We start from the raw sequence: 16,193 nt of genomic DNA on the forward strand, positions 1-16,193 counted from the left end.
TTGTTGTGCTGATGCTTGTGACATTCACTGCACCCACTGTTGGAGCAGTAAAAAGGAAATATTGCCTATTAGTAGAGGAATCAATTATATAAGTTTAACTTCTAAGTATATTAACATAATAGAGTGGTGTGATACATTTTATTTTATTGCTTAAAAAAAAAGCAAAATTATGCAATTAAGACTTTTAAACTCCATCCCTCATTTAATCTTATTTGCTGGAAGTGTTACTTTTTTGCATTAGATAGTTTATTGTTACATGTATAGAGGTACAGTGAAAAGCTTTTTGTTGCATGCTAACCAGTCAGCAGAAAGACTAATTATGATTACAACTGGGCTATCCACAGTGTACAGATACAGGATAAATGGTATAACATTTAGAGTCTGACGAAGTGTCGCGACCTGAAACATCATCCATTCCTTCTCTGCACAGATGCTGCCTGTCCCGCTGAGTTACTCCAGCTTTTTGTGCCTATCCAACATTTAGTCCAATATATTCCAGTAAAGTCCTTTTATAGATAGGCCAAGGGTCTTCAATGAGGTAGACCGCAGCTCAAGGCTGCACTCTAGTTGGTGGTTGGATGGTTCATTTGCCTGATAACAGTTGGGAAGAAACTGTCTCTGAATCTGGAGGTATGCATTTTCACACTTCTGTACCTGTTGCCTGATGGGAGAAGGGAGAAGAGGGAGAGGACCCGTCCTTGATTATGCTGGTAGCCTTGCTGAGGAAGTGTGTAGAATAGATGGAGTCAATGGAAAGGAGATTGGTTTGTGTGATGGTCTGGGCTGCGTCCACAATTCTCTGCCACGTCTTGCGGCCTTGGATGCAGCTGTTCCCAAGCCATGCAGTGATGCTTCCAATAAAATGCTTTCTATGGCACATCTGTAGAAGGTGGTGAGAGTGGTTGGGGACAAACCAAACTTCCTAAGCCTTCTAAGGGAGTAAAGACGTGGGTATGTTTTCTTGGCCATTGCTTCGATATGGATAGTCCAGGACAAGTTGCGAGTGACTTTTACTCCTAGGAACTTGAAACTTTCAACCATCTCTGCTTTGGCACCATTAATATATACTGGGATAGGAGAAGCTTCCTGAAGTCGTTCACTATCTCCTTTGTCTTGCTGACATTGAGAGAAAGATTGTTATGTAATGTGGACCTCGATAGACATAAAATGGTATTAATTCCAAATTCAATTGCCCAGAAATTTAATTTAAGCTTGCAACCCATGCCGAATGCAAACCCATTCTTTGCATATTAGCAAAAAATGCTTGATGTTTCACAATGAACTGTTGACCAAAATGATGAGGGAGTAGATTAGAACAGCAAACCCATATGGTTGATAGCAAATTATAAATATGTATGCGAGTTTTAAAATTAATACTGCCTAATGGCAATGATATTTAATATTCATTGTTTTTATTTCCCTGCAATGCTTACTTGCCGCATTAATTTTCATGAACAATCTCTTGTATATCTAAAAGTTAAAAAGCTACCAAATCCTTCAGTAGCTATTGATTATTGCAAGCAAAATAAAAATTTAAACTGCAGGTGCTTCAACTTTGGAATATAAACAGAAAATGCTGGAAAAGCTCGGTACGTTACAAAGCATCTGTCAGAGGATAAATCGTTCACTTTCAGTTTGAAGAGCCTTCATCCAAACTCAGAGATTTGCTAAAAAAAAGGGGTAATTTTTAAATAGCAATGCACATGGTGGGGGGTGGATAGGGCAAAGAGAATATCAGTGGAAGGATGTGGCCAGGTCTGAAGAAGAGTCAGATGACCAGAAACGCCATCTCTCCATGGTCTCCAGAGACCCTGCATGACCTACTGAATTATTCCAGTGCTTTGTGTCTCCTTTTGAGACCAGGTCAACTGAGTTAATTAGGATGGTAGAGGGTGATTATGCAGCTGTGGGTGTTTCATGTGTGATTAATAGCAGAACTACGATAGTTGGTTTGTACTAATAGGGAGGGAGAAAGCAAGGGAGACAGTGCCATAATCATTGGATGACATGCCAGAATTGGCCTGTTCTAATATAGACAGGAAAAACAAGTAACCTAATATGGGAGAATTCGACATGAAGTCCAAAAGCCTGCAACATTCTAAAACATAGGATATGTATCTCTAGCTTGCCTTGGGCCTCATTGTAACAGTGAAGGAAGTAACAGGCAGAGTGATAAAAATTAAAGTAGCAGGCAACAGAAAGCTCAGTTACTATTTAGCTTTATATAAGATGTTCTCTACAATTCTTCTCAACTCTTTTCATGCAGCCAGGAAAACCCAAATTTATTTCACATTTTGAGCATTGTCTTTCAGACTGGTCAGTACCTTGCAAATTAATTTATTACCATTGCTTGTGTTCTCTTTGTCCCTTCCCCCCAAGAAAACACTTTATTTCTCTTGCGCATTTCCTGTAGCTTCATGATTTAGAATGAAAAGCTTGTGGAATCCAATGCACTTATCTTTACTCTGTCACATCATATGTCATACTAAACTCTGTGAGGTAATTATGAGATAATAGCCGAATAGTTAACTCACCAGGTGAAACATCACAAGGTCATACAAGCCAGGAGTTCCAGGTTTGACATATGGTTTATGATTTAACAGATCTCAACTAAAGCAAGAGAGAGGTTCCTTGCTCCTGTCTAGAAAAGTGAAGAATCGGCAATGGTTGCTGCTCCTAATTACTCTCAAGAGTACTGATAAAAGCTTACAAACATTATTCTTTCTCCTCTCCCCCCCCCCCCCCAACTTGACATTTTCCTTGCTTCATTAGAAATTAAGAATTTTTAAATCACTGTACAAATGAAAGTTTTTTTTAAACTCCCATAATCAACACTGAAGGCTTCAAAGATAGGAACAGCTGTAAACTCGTGTTTTTAATCACATTTGCACCTTGTATTGCAATGGAAATTTGTGTATTTTATAAATGTGGTCAGAGTATAAGCTTATGATTACATCTCTATAATATGGGGCCAACTTTTCATATTTTTTAAAAATGTTGAGCGATTCATCATCCTACTGTATTGAATTAATTATTGTTGTGTTTTTCTTGGATTCCTTATTATCCATATTAACTGAGCAATTAGTGTATATGTAGTTTTAAAATGAGTGAAGTGCATATGGTTTAACTTTGAGAGCAGGGTTCATACGATAAAACCACAAGAATAATGGATGTTTAGTTGGCAGTGAGTGGTCTGATGATACACAAATATGTATGCCTAAAGGCATTGCTGCATGATTGTATGTTGCATTTTAGCAAAAAGTTAATTGGCTTTTTGAACTCCAAAATAGATATTTTGTATTGTCCTAAAAATCCAGACTGTAATTTCACTTAATCTCAGCACGATTGTCATTGCCATAAATTCCTGTGTATCACTGTAAATGTGACAACAAGTCACGAAACAAATCTCCTTTTGCATTACTTATACAAAATTTGAGTGTCTTTAATTGTGTAACTGATTAATTTCTAAAAGAAACCTACTGTAAGGACAATCTTTATCCTTTTTAATAATATTTGGGATATTGAACTTTTATTTAATACTTCCAGCCTTTGACCCATGTAGTCCATGCCAACCATCAAGCATTTCCACCTATCGCAATTTATTCTTGACATACTCCAACAACCCTCCAGATTCTTCCACTTGTCTACAAACGAGGGCGTGGGCCAAAGGCTTGTTTCCATTTTATACAATGATGTGGTTGCCCGGATCTTCTGCATTTTCTGCCTTTCCCAACCCATAGCTATTCAGATAATTTGTATTTCTGCTTTAATTTGATCCACTTAAATTATCTGCCTCAATCTATATTGGCGTATCAATGTTATCAGCTACTATATAATTTGGATAGAAGGTTTGAAATTCAGAAAGCTGCAGATGCTGGATAGAAACGTAGAAAATAGGTGAAAAGGTTTTTCCTCATTCAGTCTTAAATGGCCTAGCCCTTTATTGTTAAATTGTGACCCCTGGTTCTGGACTCCCCTAACATCGGGAACATTTTTCCTGCATCTAGCCTGTCCAATCCCTTAATAATTTTATGTTTCTATAAGATCCCCTCTCATCCTTCTAAATTCCAGTGGAATATAAGCCGAGCCGATTCATTCTTTTATCATATGTCAGTCCCGCCATCCCGTGAATTAACCTGGTGAACCTACGCTGCACTCCCTCAATGGCAAGAATGTCCTTCCTCAAACTAGGAAACCAAAACTGCACACAATACTCCAGGCGCAGTCTCACCAGGGCCCTGCACAACTGCAGTAGGACCTCCTTGTTCCTATACTCAAATCCTCTCGCGATAAAGGCCAACATGCCATTTGCTTTCTTCACTACCTGCTGTACCTGCATGCTTACATTCAGTGACTGATGTACAAGGACACCCAGGTCTCGTTGCACCTCCCCTTTTCCTAATCTGACACCATTGTACAAGGACATCCAGATCTCGTTGCACCTCCCCTTTTCCTAATCTGACACCATTCAGATCATAATCTACCTTGTTCTTGCCTCCAAAGTGGATAACCTCACATTTATCCACATTATACTGCATCTGCCCACTCACCCAACCTATCCAAGTCACCCTGCCTGAAATAATAATGGGAAATGCCTAGCGAGTCAAGCAGCATGTGTGGAAAGAGAAAGGTATTCAATGTGAAATGTTGACTGTGTTTCTCTTTCCACCATTCCTCCTGACTTGTTGAGTGTTTCCAGCATGCTTTGTTTAGTTAAGGTGGAATTACTTCCTGTGTTCGGGTTTTAAATGATGAGGAAATTGTTGGATATATAGCAAATTTTGAGCATGTGTTGTTTTAAACCTGCTTGCACTATACAATTCAAAAGGTACAATGTGAATACATTATTCTGCACAATCTGGTAGTTGTTAACTGTAACAAAGTCAAGTCCGCATTTGTAACTTGATATGCACAAGATGTGTATCCAAATTCTAAGCAGCATAAGATTCTGTAAGTCATATGGCACACGACTTTGGTTTATTTATGGATTGTAATCTGCATAGTATTTTTTTAATTTGCTTGAATAAAATGGTGTGAATTGCTTTACAATTTCTGTGGTAAAAGCCTTTTAATATAATTATTTTTAAGCATTATTTTCAAAAAGAGCAATCTATCCATATTGCCACTAGTAACAATGCAGCTACTGATGACTTTTCTAAATGCTTCTCGCCTACTTTTTGGTGGATCTAGAATTTTGTTCTCCATCTTTCCCATTGTTTTGTAAGGAGATGATTCCCTTTTGGTCTACTATGTTTTTGAACTGGAGGCTTGAATTTCAGTAAATCTATAATATGGTCAATGAACAAATGAAACAAAAGTTTATAGGTGGACTTGCTGTATGAAGTTCCCCGTAGTACATGTTTGCTCCACTTGTAGCAAGATTTTGGTCCTTCATTGCTGATCTACTTCATTAGGTGAAGCAGACCAGCAATATTGAAACTAGTTTAAAAAAAAATTGAATTCGGAATAGATTCAGCAGTGTAACATCTTTCCAATGCATTATCGTAGCTCGATTTATTCACAAAATGCTGGAGTAACTCAGCAGGTCAGGCAGCATCTCGGGAGAGAAGGAATGGGTGACGTTTCGGGTCGAGACCCTTCTTCAGTCTGAAGAAGAGTCTCGACCCGAAACGTCACCCATTCCTTCTCTCCCGAGATGCTGCCTGACCTGCTGAGTTACTCCAGCATTTTGTGAATAAATCGATTTGTACCAACATCTGCAGTTATTTTCTTATACACATTATCGTAGCTCATCAGTTTTCCCGGTTGAATGTCAAAATCTTGCAGAGAGTCATGCCAAATGTGCACAACTTCCAAAACATCACTTATTCATGTTCTCCAGAGATGCTGCCTGACCTGCTGAGTTACTCCAGCACTGTCTTTTTTTGTAAACCAGCATCTGCAGTTCCTTGTATTTCTTTCGACAAAATGTTGATTTTAGTTAATTTAAGGATATTGGTTAATACAAGACCTCTCATCGTAGTGATTTGAGATGTATTTGTAAAAATTGTAGTATTTAGGAAGTGTGATATCTTTTCACAACAACGTTATTGCAAGTCTCTAGGTTTGCATGCAATCTTGGCTCCATCTACTCAATTCCATAATATGAATATCTAGTAAATGAATTGTCTTGTTGATATATTGAAATGCCAATACCAGTTTTGGATCATTGAAATTAATGGGACTTGAGTGTAGAGTTTCTTGTCGCATTCATTGATTGCTTATTTGGATTTCTTACTTGGCAGCAAAGTTTGGCTTTTTTAAAAATAAGAGTATTAGTGAATGATGATTCATTGAAATGTGCCAAACCATTTTGTCTGGAAGAACATTGTTGCTCCAACCATAAATATTTAACAATAAAATGAAGATATATTCACAAATATTACAAAGATCAATTAACATGAAATAGAATACTATGGAGAAAAGTAAATTAATTTTGTTTTGCAAAGTAGAATGTAGAGCAGAGAAAGGATAGTTACATTGCAATTTAAGCAGATTTAACATTCATGTTAAAACGCCAATACACATGGGGTCAAATGACAAATCGGGACAGATTTTAAAGAACTCAAAAGCTCTTGGGCAGATTTAACTTTCATTTACAGTTTTGTGGGAAGAATTTATTACAAAGATTCAATTTCTCAGCTCATTGACTCCAAACTGAACTGGAATTGGAGGCAAATGTCAAATCAGCAAGGATTTAGGCTTTTCAGCATGCATTTCAGAGGGTCAGTTGTTCTCCTGAGGGAAATGGTACTAGAAATGATAGATGAAGGAATTGTTATAGTTATGAAAAACAGAAAAACACAGAGCAAAGCTACAACTCATCTATTTGCAATGGAAATGAGTAAAGACTTAGCCTCACATGTCAGGTACTTTCTTCAGACTGTTGCCATTACAGAGAATAAGCACCACTAATTGGCAAGATATGATGAAGTTTATTGCCACTGCATCTGAAGAACAGGAATAGTGATATCTTACATCCCAAATGGCTGAGAAACTATTATTGGATAATCTACAGCAAATTAAGTCTCAACGTGTCGTTAGTGTACTGCTAAATATTTGCTTGTCCAAGTTTTGTCCCTCCATACAGTACAGTTTGTAGGTAGGAGGCAGACGAGTTAACCTGGTGCGATTATTATTATATAAATTACTATGGCATCACCAACACAAACGTTGTTTCAACTACAGGGAAAGGTTCATTGCTCATTGTAGTATGAGACTGGGAGTAGCTGTGCAGGTTATAAAATAAACTTCAAATTAGTTAAGTTTAATATCATGATTATTTCATGGAATTATGAATTAAATGATCATAAATTACCCCATAAAAGTTTCTCCATGACGATATGCTTCATGTTCTGTAAACATAATGAAAATGACTGTACAAAATGTAGATCCACAGTCTCTTGCCCAAAGTAGGGAATTGCGGACCAGTGGACATAGGTTCAAGGTGAAGGGGAAAAGATTTAATAGGAATCTGAGGGGTAACTTTTTCACGCAAAGGGTGGTGGATGTATGGAACAAGTTGCCCGATGAGATAGTTGAGGCTTGGACTATCCCAACGTTTAAGAAACAGTTAGACAGGTACATGGATAGGACAGGTTTGGAGGGATCTGGACCAAGCGCAGGCAAGTGGGACTAGTGTAGCTGGGACATGTTAACCGTTGTGGGCAAGTTGGGCCAAAGGGGCTTTTTCCACACTATCACTATGACTCTATGACAGCTTCTATTTTAAGATTTTTATTCAAGTTTATTGAGTTTTGCAATTTATTAATTCAAATGGTTTATCCTATTGAGCTGCTGATGTTCCATCAGTTAGTTGAAAATTGTCTAATTGAAGGCTGTTCTTTCACCAGAAAATGACATCATTGATGATGTCTAACTTTCTTCACAGGATTAACTGTAATTTAGTAGGATTTTATTGGGTCAAGTTTAAAAGGGAATAGGACTTTTCAATACTATATCTTAAATGTACGTCAAATGGTCATTTGAATTTAAGATGTTTCATTTTGAAATTTTCAGGAATGTCAATTATTCAGACCACTTTATTTGCAGAATATTGTAACATTTTGAATTTTAAATGTTTAATAGCCCCATTGCCAGCAAGTTGGCTGATACATGAGCAAATGTTTAGCCACTCAGCTAGAAGTTTTGATAAAACTTTATTAATAATCAAAAGATCAGAATGTTCATTAATATGACATTTAGTATAATGTAAAACTCTCTTGCATTTTTGCTCATACTTGATTTTAATGCAGAATTTAAAATATTGTTTTCAATTGGGTAACCTAATGATTGCTTGATAGTTTGATTTGCATATTAGCCAATAATTTGAGCATTGAAGCAAATGGCTGGAAGAATGCAGTTGAGGGAACTCAGTAGGTTAAGCAGCATCTGTGGAAAACAGTGTCTACCCAGTTTCTTCTACAGATGTAGTTTTAGCAGAAAACAAACTGCTGGAGGAACTCAGTGGGTTAGGCAACATCTGGGTGGATTCTATATTCATTCATGGTCAGTATATTTATGTCATTTAAAAGACATGAAGACAGGTGTATGGATAGGAAAGGTTTGGAGGCCTATGGGCCAGGCGCAGTCCAATGTGACATTTAGGAAACTTGGTCAGCAAGGACAAATTGGGCCTAACTTACTTGCTGCGTAGCTTTGTGATAATGATTCAGTGGAGCACGTCAGCCACTCCTCGCATGTATCTAGTAGTGGGAGAGTCTAGGACCAGAGGCCACAGCTTGAGAATAAAAGGACATATCTTTGGAATGGTAATTCGAGTTTCACTGTACCTTAATGGGAACACGTGACAATAAACTGACCTTTGAGGAGGAATTTCTTTAGCCAGAGACGGCTGTGGAGGCAGTCTTTGTGTTTTTATAAAGCGAAGATTGAAAGGTTCATGATTAGTAAGCGTGTCAAAGGTTATGGGGAGAATGCAGGAGAATGGACTTGAAAGGGAAAATGGATTTGTCACAATGGAATGGTAGAGTGGACTTGATGGGCCGAATGTCCTGATTCTACTCCTATGACCTGTGAACATACAAACTCCCATTTCAGCATTGTGTAGGAAATGCCTGTAGTTGACGATACCATCCTTCCAATACTCAATATTCTGCCTGCCATAGGACCTCATGCAAGTAGATGAACACCGTCTGGGAAACCATATTTTCTTGAGAAAGGAAACCAAAGTCTCGCCCCTCTCTCAGGAAGACCTAAAGGATCCCTGGCACCATATCAAAAGGCAGAGATTTTATCGCCAGTCTCCAGGCTAATGTTCATCCCCAAATCGATGTTTCTGGAAAGGATTATTGGACAACTAGCATCTGCATTTCAACTTTCTGTGCATATATTGGTTGCTGTTTTCTACTTTGTGTCAATGATAACTCTTTTAAAGGTTCCCTCTTGATATTCTGAAAGAGCTCTAAAAGGTGCTGGTCATTTTTAGACTCTTTGTGTCCTTCAGGGTAGCACATCTAGTTTAGCAATTTCAGATCATAACCATTTTTTTGAACAAATGCTATTGTTGCCATTTGAAGCTCTTTTAGAATTTGTTTATTGCTCTACATCAGCATACCCTCTCATTTAATTGCTTTTCCATCCATTGCACCCCTTCCCTCTGATTTCTCCTCATTCTTTCACCACCCCTTTTCTAATTGTCTGTATTTGAGCAAAAACTTATTGCGTGTAATATTTTCTGAGTGTGACAAGTTTAATGCTTTTTCTATGACCATGGATGCTTTCTGACTTAAGGATAGCGGAGTGAGGGGGTATGGGGAGAAGGCAGGAACGGGGTACTGATTGAGAGTGATGAGCCATGATCGCATTGAATGGCGGTGCTGGCTCGAAGGGCTGAATGGCCTACTCCTGCACCTATTGTCTATTGTCTATTGACTGAGCACTTCAAGCATTTTTTAATTTCAAATTAACATCAGCCAAATATAACCAGAATTGTGCTCAAAAACTACCAAACTGATTTGCTTCTGGTATAATAATTCTTGATGTTTCCAAGGCAAAATTTTCCAGGTATATAAACCTAATTTCTGCTCTGATGTACAGCTAAATTGTACCTAATTTCTAAGTAATAACCCTGTGGTTCATTATTTTTTGCTCAATGTTCTTGCAAATCATACATTTGCCAACAAGGTACAGTACAGTTTTTACAACTTTGCCCATTTCAAAACCGCTTGCTGGGCTGGAAATGGTTGCAAATTGGGGAAAAATTAAATTAACTAACAGGAATTTAAATTAATGTGCATGTTAGTAGGTGTAAATTTATTAATCTTCAGAGAATCTGGAATAATTGGAGAAACTAGAACTCATTGAATTGCCTTTTCCCATAAGGTTGCAAAGAATGCGGGCAAAATGCCCTCTGGATCTCACTGCTTTGGCTATTCTATGAATCAGTTGTCTCCAAGTAGCGACTAAGTCTTGGACAGCAGATCAAAGGACTTGGTTCTTCTGAACAATTTGTAAATATCTCCAATAATGAAACGTTTACTAACATCTCGTAAGAAGAGGCCGACACGGGAGCTCCATGCCGCGGAGAGAGTTTCAACCGCTCCGACGCAGGAGTTTCGATCACCCCGATGGCTTTGATCGTCGGCTGCGGGGGCTTTGATCGCCCCGACTACGGATGGTTTGACTGCCCCGACTGCGGGAGGACAGAGGAAGAAGATTGAACTTTATTGCCTTCTATCACAGTGAGGAATGTGGAATCCACTGTGATGGATGTTTATGTTAACTTTTTTGTGGTTGTGTGTCTTGTTGCTTTTCACTTAGTATGGCTGTATGGTAACTCAAATTTCACTTTACCTTAATTGGTACATGTGACAATAAACTGACCTTGAAACCTTGAAATTTCAGGTAAAGGTTCGGGGATTTTATTTTCTAAATTTGTTTGATATTTTGTAATTTAAGATTGAGTCCAATGAAGAAAAATCACTTTTGTGCACTTACACTCAATCCAAGTCAGTAACCTATTGAAATGAATGGGATTGTTTTGCATCCAGCCCCTTATCTCTACACTACCGAGATCCACCCCTGGACTCAAATTTGAAAAGATGTTTATTATGGTGTTCAAAGTCCATGAAAATTTCCTCGAGCTCATGAATTTGGCTTGCATCCCATTATTTTGAAGTTATCCATCTTCAAATAGACATTGCGGAACTGAAAATAACATTGTTGCAAAGGAAATTCAGATATGGGCGTATGTGGATCTGATTGTATTATGTCAATGTTAAAAAATGTAGTTACGTGAAGGACCAGGGTATCTTAATAGAAGATAAAACTTAGTTCTATTGAAATGGAGCTGACCTGGAACATCACATCTATTTTGCTCTTCACAGATGCTGCTTGACCTGCTGAGTGCTTCCACAATTTTCTGTTCTGAATTTAATTTTCGTGGATCTGCAGTTTTTGGATAATAAATGAGGCAGCTTGGAAATTTGACACAGTAAATCTATTTGTTTTTAAAGTAGAAAACTAAAAATTAAATGACAAAATCAACAAGACACATTCTTAACCTAGTCAGTTTAAAAAATTTAAGCTTTGTATTTTATAATAAGATGTGGATATGTGATAAACTGTACCAACTATAATCTGATAACCTGCATAAGTGGTTTTCATTCTTTCATTCATTGCTCTCGCTGACAATATTATTTTATGAAATTGGAAATATCTTAACAGGTCCTTCATCTGAAAAAATATCTACAATCTTTTTGTTCTGTAAAATATACAATCTAGGGTTCTGGTAAGGCTTCTCAATGATTCATTGAATGAACATGTACCTTGGGATTTGTAACTATCTTGATAGGTGGGATATGGCAAAGGTTTGTAGGGTGTTATGAGGCTGTTTAATAATATTTTGGTAAATTAGTTAGCAAGCTTACATAAAAAGTAGCACATATTTAACATGAGAGCTATGAGAATGTAGTGCTGTCCCCAGTCCCCGGGACCTCAGCAGTTCCTCAAAAGGAACAGCCTGTGACATTACATAGTGTATCTGAAAGTGCATGCTATATTGCAAACTAGAGGAATTTTAATTAACTGCTTTGATGAATATACTACTTGATGCATCATGTTGATCTGCCCACAGTCATTGCACTTATAGAGATTGTTTGCTGCTTTAAAATTACACCAATAAAATATTTTTTCATTGCATTGCAAGGTTGAATTGATATTTTCCATTTGTATCATATCTTATCCATGGTAACAGACTTGTGTTCTATATTTAGATGGTTCAAGTTAGAATCCAAACCAGGAAAGAAATCAAAAGAAAGAGGAGCAATCCAAGTTTGCATCCAGTTTATACGAAACAACATGACTGCGAGTATGTTTGATCTTTCCATGAAAGACAAAACAAGATCCCCTTTTGCCAAACTAAAGGACAAAATGAAAGGAAGAAAAAATGATGGCACGTTCTCTGATCATTCATCTGCAATCATTCCAAGTACAACTTCTGCCAATCCTGATCAAGATGCCGTGGAAAGTGATAAACAGCGAAAGTCAAAGCCAAAAAAAAATCTCCTATTGGGACCTCAGAAACTATCCTCTGCCCAGTCGATGTCAGATTTACCTGATCCCCATCCGCCACTGGAAAAACTTAAATCCAATACCATAGGCCATGTGGTTTATAAGCCTCCTTCGGATTCCACTCATTCAGGAGAAAAAAAGGGTAAGTTTGGTCACAAAATGCTAAGATTTTGTTTAAGAATAAACAAATCTTTTTACAAAAATATTTAAACTATTGCTTCCTGAAATAGTCAGGTTTTGTTACATACTTAACCTTTATTAACATATACTGTGCAACAATAAGTAAAATACATTTACTTTATAAAGCAAATGGGTCCTAAAAGTATTCTGAAGATTATTTTCAATTGGATGTTATTATATGTAGTCTGGTTGGTCAGACGCTCAGCTGGCAATGTTCCAAAGGTCTGAAATGGTTGAAATTCAGCAACCACAACCATCTTTCTTTATGTGAGATACAACTCCATATATTGGAGTGCATTCCCCTTGATGCCCACAACCTTCAGTTTTACCATGGCTTCTTGATCAAGAAACCTGATCAAATGTTTCTTTGATTTTTATGGGCAGTCAGTCTCTCTCATCTCATCTTTGGGTTTGTTGTTTTTAAAGCATGTTTGGACCAAGTTGTAATGAGATCTGGAAGTAAATGGTCTAAATAAGACATAGGTAAGTAACTGCCATTTGATACCCTACCAATATCCCTTCCAACATCTGATTAAGTGCTAATTAATCTGTATTGCATTGTTTTTTTGTGAACAGGCCAGACCTGGATAGTTTTCCATCTTGTTGAGTATTTACCAGTGTTTTTACACTATTGGAACAGCTTGGCTGGAAGTATGCCTATTTGTGATGCAAGGAACTTCAGTGCTACGTCAGAGATGTTTTCCGGTCTCATGGCCTTTGATAGATCTGGTGCTCTGTAGTTTCTTGATTTAACATTAAGTGAATTGAATTGATAGAAGACTGGCTTCGATTACGTTGGAGATCTCTGGATGGTCACCCACTCATCAGTTTGACTGATATTTGCGAATGTAGCAGAGAAGGCTAAGAGGATTTTATGTGTTCACAATTCATGTTGGGTAGTGGTTGTTTTCCTTTCTTACTCTTTCCAGTGGTTGAAGTAGATAATAAATAGGTGCAGATAGCGGTAATTGGTAATGAAACAGAATCAAGATTAGAGGATTGTTCAATGCTATCTTGGACTAATTGTATTATGTTTTGTTCTGAAAGCCCCAGCACAGACTTGAGTGTCAAAATGGAAGCTTCCTTTTTTACACAATGATATTGTGGACTTGGATGCAGTTTCAATAAGGAAGGGACTGAAACATGGCCAAAATTGTTTCAATGAGGATTTTGCAGAAATAGGACTGGCTGTTTTTGAAGGGTAGGATGTAGTTTTGCATTCCAAAACTACCTGGTACTGTTACAAAGAAATTCAAAAGAGAATGTATGGAAACTTGCTGATCTTCCATTTCAAGGAGCTGTCCATAATTGACTGTTTCAGACTGGCACCCAATGTGCAAATTTACTTGAGAAATACACTGACGATGTGAGCAGCTGCTGCAAAGCCTCAGTATTGAAAGGCCACAATTTTAAGAGCATCTTGCCATTGGACAGAGGGCCTGAAACCTTTACAAATGCCTCTCAGACTTGAAGTTCATGAATTGTTGGTGAAAGAAAAAAATGTCATGCTAGTCATTCCATTTGCTTGTAGGATTTACATATATACTGTAAATAGTAACATGTAGGTGCACTATATTGGCAATTTTTCATGTTTTGAGGCACAATTTCTTGAAATATTTAAAAATAAATGTTCATTCTTCCTAACTTTTAATCTTATGAGCTTTCCAAATGCCATGATAGCCTTGTGGAGATTGGCTACCAAACCTGCATAGTGCTCTGTCCACCAAGTCCTGTTGGAGCTCCCAGTTGCTAACCGTTTCAGCTAACTGTTTTAACTCCCCTTCCCATTCCCATACTGACTTTTCTGTCCTAGGTGACCTTTGCCAGAGTGAGGCCACATGCAAACTGAAAGAACAGCACCTATATATTCTGCCTGAGTAACCTACAACCCAACTGTATTAACATTGAATTCTCCAATTTTAAGCAGTACCCTCCATAGTATCCACTGCACTGGTTCACACAAATTTCTCTCACCATCTCAGTCATTCTGCTCTTATTCCCACCGTACACTCATCTGCCACTCCTCTCATCCCAGAGTTCCCCATTTTCCTTTTATTGCTCCTGGTCTGTCGTCTTCCACCTATATTCCTCCCTCCGGCTTTCATTTCACTCCACCTCTTAACTTATCTGATACCCTGTAGTTTCCTTTTCATCTCTCGTCTGTTCCTTCGCCCATCTGATCATCGTCCCAACCCCCTCTCTCTTGCTTGTATCCACTTATCACTTGCCAGGTAGCAATGAGGAACTGCAGATGCTGGTTTACAAAAAAAAGAGACCCAAAGTGCTGTCGTTACTCAGCAGATCAGGCAGCATCTCTGGAGCACCTGGATAGAGGCTTTGCCCCATCCCATGTCTCTTTTCCAGTTCTCTCCACCCTTTTCCATCAGTCTGAAAAAAGGTTCCAAACATAAATGTTGTCTGTCCATTCCCTCCACAGGTGCTACCTGACCCGCTGAGTTCCTCCAGCACTTTGTTTCTTGTGCAAGATTCCAGCATCTGCAGTTTCTTGTGTCTACATAGCATCCACGAGGGAGTACTGAGATGATCATCCATCTATGCTCAAATATATGCATGCTGCCTCCATTATGCAGAGGAACCAGTAATCTTTATTTCACAGTCAACTGCATGTTTTTAACAATATCTGCATCAACTCGGTGAGCAGAGCAACTGCAGCATTGCACCTTGTCATAATAATAATAATAATAATAATGCATTACATTTATATAGCGCTTTTCATATACTCAAAGACGCTTTACAGGGATTTAAAGAACATAGGGAAGTGAATAAATAGATAAATAAGTAAACGAACAGAGAAAGGAGACAGAAGGTGAGGTGACCTTCAGTGGTTGAAGGCAGTACTGAACAGGTGAGACTTCAGTGATGTTTTGAATGTGGTGAGTGAGGAGGAGTCTCTGACGGTTTGGGGTAGTGAGTTCCATAGGGTGGGAGCAGCGATGGAGAAAGCCCTGTCCCCCCAGGATCTGAGTTTGGTCCGGATGGGGTGGGGATAGGAGATTGGCAGCAGCAGAGCGGAGGGTGCAGGTGGGAGTGTGCCTGTGGAGGAGGTCGGTCAGGTAGGATGGGGCCAGGTTATGGAGGGCTTTGTAGGTCATGAGGAGGATTTTGTACTGGATTCTCTGGGGGATGGGGAGCCAGTGGAGTTTGTAAAGGACGGGGGTGATATGGTCACGGATCGGGGTCATGCAGGTATTAAACCTCCAATACATTTGTGCACAAGGATTTGCTTTGAGTTTGCCTTGTATTCTTTGTTGCTCGTAGGAGCTGGTTTATAAATACGTACCAGAAATAAAAACAACTTCTTTACTTGAAACTGTTGAAATTAACATTGTTCTCATCTGATGGAATGAGAATAAATCAAATTTTAAATTTTTGTTTTAATGTTTAAAGTCAGTCACTGTATTAAAAAACCTGCTCAGTTAAATTTATTTGTGTTGTTTTTTGGGTTTCCTCATTTTTCA

The 16,193-nt window shown here is 38.2% G+C and overlaps 1 protein-coding gene across 1 annotated transcript in view; it reads left to right on the plus strand.

Moving 5' to 3' along the window:
* Window positions 1–16,193, plus strand: part of rab11fip2 (RAB11 family interacting protein 2 (class I)) — a 56,893-nt gene that overhangs the window by 14,064 nt on the left and 26,636 nt on the right. Inside the window, exon 2 of the mRNA XM_078413436.1 lies at window positions 12,237–12,676. Coding sequence (XP_078269562.1) covers window positions 12,237–12,676 — 440 coding nt within the window. The remainder of the gene's footprint in view (window positions 1–12,236; window positions 12,677–16,193) is intronic.

This window comes from Rhinoraja longicauda, chromosome 16 (genome assembly GCF_053455715.1).
Source record: "Rhinoraja longicauda isolate Sanriku21f chromosome 16, sRhiLon1.1, whole genome shotgun sequence".
Classification (NCBI taxonomy): domain Eukaryota; kingdom Metazoa; phylum Chordata; class Chondrichthyes; order Rajiformes; family Arhynchobatidae; genus Rhinoraja; species Rhinoraja longicauda.